This window comes from Anarrhichthys ocellatus, unplaced genomic scaffold (genome assembly GCF_004355925.1).
Source record: "Anarrhichthys ocellatus isolate YVR2014 unplaced genomic scaffold, GSC_Weel_1.0 scaffold4, whole genome shotgun sequence".
In the NCBI taxonomy this organism is placed as follows: Eukaryota; Metazoa; Chordata; class Actinopteri; order Perciformes; family Anarhichadidae; genus Anarrhichthys; species Anarrhichthys ocellatus.
In genome coordinates, this window is record NW_022280034.1 from 1,845,278 (window position 1) to 1,850,830 (window position 5,553).

Here is a 5,553-nt window from a genome sequence, read left to right on the forward strand (position 1 = left end):
TATATATATATATATATATATATATATATATATATATATATATATATCAGTACTTTGGTGTATATGGGTGTTTTGAAAGAGCATAACATTCTGTTTTTTATGGCACAACAGCATTTTACACTCATAACTTTTGACCCCATATTTTAATGAAAGTTATTCTTCTAGAAGGATCTCATTTAATAGCAAATGCCCTAATACAAAAAAACATGTAGAAGTGTAGAAGATGCTGACAGACAGTCTGACGGTTGAAATTACATTGAACATTGAAATTAAGTTTTTTAATTATTTTTTTCAGACTAAACCAAATCAGGAATGTATAATTTCCCCTCGAATCAGTTCTCTTATCATGTGAAGGAACGAGCTTTACACCAAATAAAGTCTGTCTTCTTAATTCTGTGTCCTCTGCCGTCCCCATACCTACGCTTCCTCCTATTGGCTTCCATTACCTGAAATACGAGGCTGTCCCAGCCTGGGATTGGCTCTTGCCTTCTCAACATATACCTGTTAATTGCATCAGAGTGCAGCAGGCTTTGTTTTAAAGCATCCGGGAGAACAATAGGTTTCTAGGATACGAGCTTGTATAAACACTGAGGGCTCCACTCACTCTGGGCTTGAATCGGACATATAGAGAAAGAAAGATGGAAGAAATGAGAGCAAAGGATCAGAAAGAGGAGGGAACTGGGACTAGTTTATTTCACCAGCTTATGGCACAGAGGACGGCTGTGGAGGAGGATGCGGTTTGTTTAAAATGACAGATGATCATTGTAGTTGTAGATAATTGTTTCACCATTGAAGTCTAAGATCTAAGAATGTGTCAAATAAGCCAATATTCATTGAAATGATCCTCCGTTTGCATGTTCCTGTATGTGTGTAATATGTGACAGAGCACTCTGTAGGACTTCCTGTTGTCACTCTGCAGGTCTTTCTAAGTCTTTCCTTCACGGTCTCATCTACAGAGGATTGTGCTACAGCGGCTGGTAGTGATTGCTCGGCTCCCCCAAGATCTTGCTGACAGGACAGAACTGGGAGGTCAGCGAGCAATTTACCTTTAGAGCTGCAAACAGCGAGAGCACAATAGCTCAATGCTTGATATCAGGCAGTGCTTTTCCAATTGGACAGGATCCCTTCATTCTAATCAATGAACCCATCACCATTATACCAGTTCAATCCAGTTGTCCTTCAGGGGAAATGAAGGGTGATGGTAATTGATGTTATAAATGTATTGATCTGCTATATTTGCTAACCAAACGGTTGAATATACAGAGAAACATCAATTTTCCAGCTATTAAAATTACAAAAATGTGCTGCAGTTGCCATCAGAGCAGCTAACGGCTGTATTCTTTCCCTTGTTTTTATAGCTTTCACACCTCTTTGTGTAAATGAGTCTTTGGGCTTCTTTGTATGAGCTTTTTGTGGTTCTTGCTCGAGGAATTCCACAATAAAAGCCCCAGGAACCACTGCAGCTATGTTTTGACAACTCAGTTTCTCAGTTTACTGCAACAAGCTGTCCTGTTGTTTGTTTCCACACAGCTCATTACGAAAAACTCAACTTTCAGCTCAGCAAACAGTATATATTGGATAATATGACGGACCTGCTGTTGATTTATCCGTCCTGTCTGCTGCATATCATCAAGTAAGTTTTACTGTTTATCTATGATGAAGATGTAAAGTGTGATATCGTGCACGTAAAGTTCTCTGTGTGATTTTCTTCCAGTCATCTAGGGACGTCCTGGTTTCTGTTTTGAAAGACCTCACAGACATGCAACAACAGCCAGACGGGTAATGATACGGTATGTCCCTATTCATCCTAATGACGTCACTGTAGAATAGAGAAAAGTTGAAACTTTCAGCCTGTTATTGTTTGATACTGTTTATGAAACCATACACATTATTTCTACATCCCTTCTCAGTGCCTTCCTGGAAGCTCCCAAGGTTGTGTTGATGGCACATAACCCTCAAAGCAGGCTGTTCCACCAGTGGAGCTACAAGGTCTGTCGTTGTTTTTCAATCTTCTGGTCTTTGAGGGTTTCATTAACATGAGGCACATCCAGCTGGGGGACAGATTAAAGTGTTGTAGTAATGTGTTGTTCCTCCGCGAGCCTTCAGAAGCATTCATCAAGTTTCTCCACGCATTTATATTCTGAGTTTTCCATCTAATTCCCCCCCCCCCTGTCTGTGCGTTGTCCTCATGAATTATAACCTGTATGCATGAGTATTGTTTGAGTGTTTAATGTTGTTGACTGAAGGTGCTCGAGGCAGATCAGATGGCCGGAGACTTGAAGAGATTTGAGGAAGAGGAGGAGAGCACAGAGACTCTGGTTTGCTGCGTCCTGTCAGCGCTGCAGAAACTGAGTGAACACCTTGAAGTATCTAAGGTGCGTTTACTTTTATAGATGTACATTAACCAGTTTTTATGACCACAAAATAAAGGTTTTTATTCTCTGAATGTACACTTTCTAAGGCTGTTCCTGGGTCAGTGCTGGATGAGTTGATCGTCTCTCAGACGGTTCTCAACCAGCTTTTGACTCGAGAAGAGCTCCAGACTCCTCAACAGCACCTGCAGATGTACAACTCACCGTTAAACATCATCATGAACGCCGGTAAGAGGCGTACCATGAATGTGTTTACTGAGAGCTTGTTCCAACATGAATCCTGGGATCTAGTGACTTCATGATAATTCTGTTGATTTCTGGGATGAATCAAGTCGTTGATAAGCAAGAATGTCATGTTATATTCTCGTTTCACAGGACAAGTCATACGAAGCCTCGCTACACTTTAATGTTTTTGGACAAAAGGTCAAAGTTAAGGAATCTTATTATTATAAAATAGATTATGGTAGTATAATGTACATCATACTTTGCTATGGTGATGACCTCTTTGGTCCAGACTGAAATATCTCAACTATTGGATGGATCGTCATGATGTTATCTTTTATCATTTTGTACAGACATTCATGTTCCCCAGAGGATTCATCTAAATTACTTTGGTGATCCTCTGACTTTTTTTCCTGCAGCGCCCCCAGCAGGTTAAAACTTTTAGCTATTAGTGACTCGTCAACCCTACCACTGTTGGATGGATTGCCATGACGTTTAGCACATACAGTACATTCATATCCTCCTCATACAGTCTATGTTTAAATACCATATTCCCATCAGCCTCAGCTGTACTTGTATTGAGTGCTAATTAGCAACTGTTAGCATGTTAACACTCTAAACTCAGACGGTGAACGTGGTGAACATCACACCTGCTAAACATCGGCATGTTAGCATCGCAGAGCTGCTAGCATGACTGCTACACTTCTCTCTGCATGCTCCGATTAATCTTCGCGCCACATGTTTTAACATAACCACTGTATGTTTGAGGTTTTAGGGTTGCATGTCAGGTGCATTGTGGCGCTGTCACTGTCAGACACTTTGTGAAATTGTGATTTAACTCGCATTTCAGAGATGTAATGAAGTGTTTTACGTCTCTGCAGAATGTGTTGGGCCTTCACTAAAGCACCTCGGATGTGACTGAAGGAGAAATCGCTGCAACAGTTTTATACCAACATTTAAAATACTGTCGCACTTTTCTCTGTTTTCTTTTTTATTGTTGTTCGAAATGCTTCTTTCTCTTCCAAATAGATGTTTTAATGTAAAACTTGTTTGAGTGAAATAACATTGAACACCACATTCACAACAAAAGCACAGAAAATGCAAGTAATATAAAAAAACATGTTTTAATAGTTTCAACATTCGGATGAGGTTAATTTATTTCTATCTTACTTTACACTGTGTTCCACTTGGTGACCGGGAGATAGCGTGTCCAAGAAAAAGGCATTTCCTCTTCACTCCAAACGTTTAAAGAGTCCACAGCGTCACAACAGTTTGACACAAAGAACTTTAAAGTCTAAAAAGATTCCTTGATCACTTACATGTTCCCTTTTTTATTTTGGCCTCCATTACTTTAAGCAAAAAGAAAAAGGATGATTGGATTGCAATGGCTGCATGCACCACAGTGTAATCTACAAACTGTACGAGTAAAAACAAACCTGCTCAGCATGATGTTTTTGTTCTTGCTTGCAGTATGATTTCAGTGTAAAGTCACATTTTAGTCCTTTAAAGCAGTCTTCTCTCCCAACGTGTTAGCTGATTGACTTCCTGACAGTGGCCTCTGCTCTGAGCCAGATGTGCTTTTTATATTTGCTATAGATAAATAGGGTGAAAACTTACCGTTTTAATGGAACACAGAAGAAAAATGGTGAAAATCATGATTGTTTCAAACAAACTGTCGATGGAGAGTTTGACTTAAGAAATGGTTCGAGGGCAGCACGGAATTATTCCTCTTTTATAAAGGTCGATCTATTCACTTATAAAAAATAAATACAAGCACATTTATATAGGACCAAAGATGAGACATATTTCATAGGCATGGTTAAAAAAGCATGCTGCTGAGTTTCACACAGGACAATGTCGAATCAAACAACCCCCGACCTCCCTCCCCAAAATTGGTCATAACACTTTTTATCAGATACCCCACCACCCTCCTTTACTCGAAACTATGTCCACAACACACGCAACCGCCTTCATCATGACCTACGAGGTGAACATCATCTATCACCGATACATTCCACCTATTCGTGTAAGAAAAAAAGGCCTTCGTATTTCAGTGCTCAAAGGGCATGCTAGCAAAAGCTGTAATACTGGAAACTGTCTCTGCTCGACAGGCTTATTGTTAATAAAGTTGTGTTTGATGGATTCTGTACAATCCTTAATCCGAAACCCTTTAGTACAAAAAAAACGAAGAGCAGCACATTGTAACACAGATACCCAGACAAAGACAGGACACACCATTCACCTCAGCACAGAAGCTTTTCTTTAAATATTAAAATAATAAATACCGGTGATAGCTTCATGTCGTGATTTGAACTCAGCTGGAGGATCTGATCGAATAATTGGTGTGAATTGTAGTAGAGCCAGGACTTTTAGTAGATTATTATTTGATTGACAGAAAATGATAAGAAACTTGTGATCATTTTGAGTTATTGTTAATTGTTAAATGTTTTTGGGCTATCGACCAAACGATTAAGAAAATAATCAGCACATTAATTGATAATGAAACTAATCGTTAGTTGCAGCCCTTAATCTTTAGAAAACGTCCTGTAATTTCTCTGAACATTGTTCACAATAACATCTATCATATTTATAATGTGGGGCGGAATAACCGTGTAGATCTTTGTGACTAGGGTCTCTTTTAACCTCTTAAACCCGGCTGGATCATGTGATTGTTCCCTCATTACAGCTGCAGGTGGACAAACATTCTGCAAACAAGCAGAAAATTATTTTAAATTATTAACAAGATCCCAACTTTTTTTTTTGAAATATCAAACACGCCACGTTGCACTGTTTGTAAATATATAAAATGACGCACAGGACATCTTGTATTTTCTATTAAATGTAACGTAGCATCACGTAGCTGCAGTGATGTGTTGGAAGAAGCAAAATAAAGAATAAAAAAGCAACATTAATAAACTCTGTGGACATTTTTTTGTAACTGTAGAGCTAAAATCAGGGT

At 39.0% G+C, this 5,553-nt stretch overlaps 1 protein-coding gene across 1 annotated transcript; it reads left to right on the top strand.

Annotated features, from left to right (window-relative positions):
* The first annotated feature begins 704 nt into the window (after nt 1-704).
* Nucleotides 705-3,030, top strand: tex47 (testis expressed 47). Its single transcript, XM_031842919.1, is given in 8 exon segments — nt 705-737; nt 957-1,029; nt 1,531-1,637; nt 1,715-1,779; nt 1,911-1,989; nt 2,247-2,375; nt 2,462-2,600; nt 3,014-3,030. Coding segments are annotated over 8 exon segments (642 nt in total).
* The last annotated feature ends 2,523 nt before the right edge of the window (nt 3,031-5,553 follow it).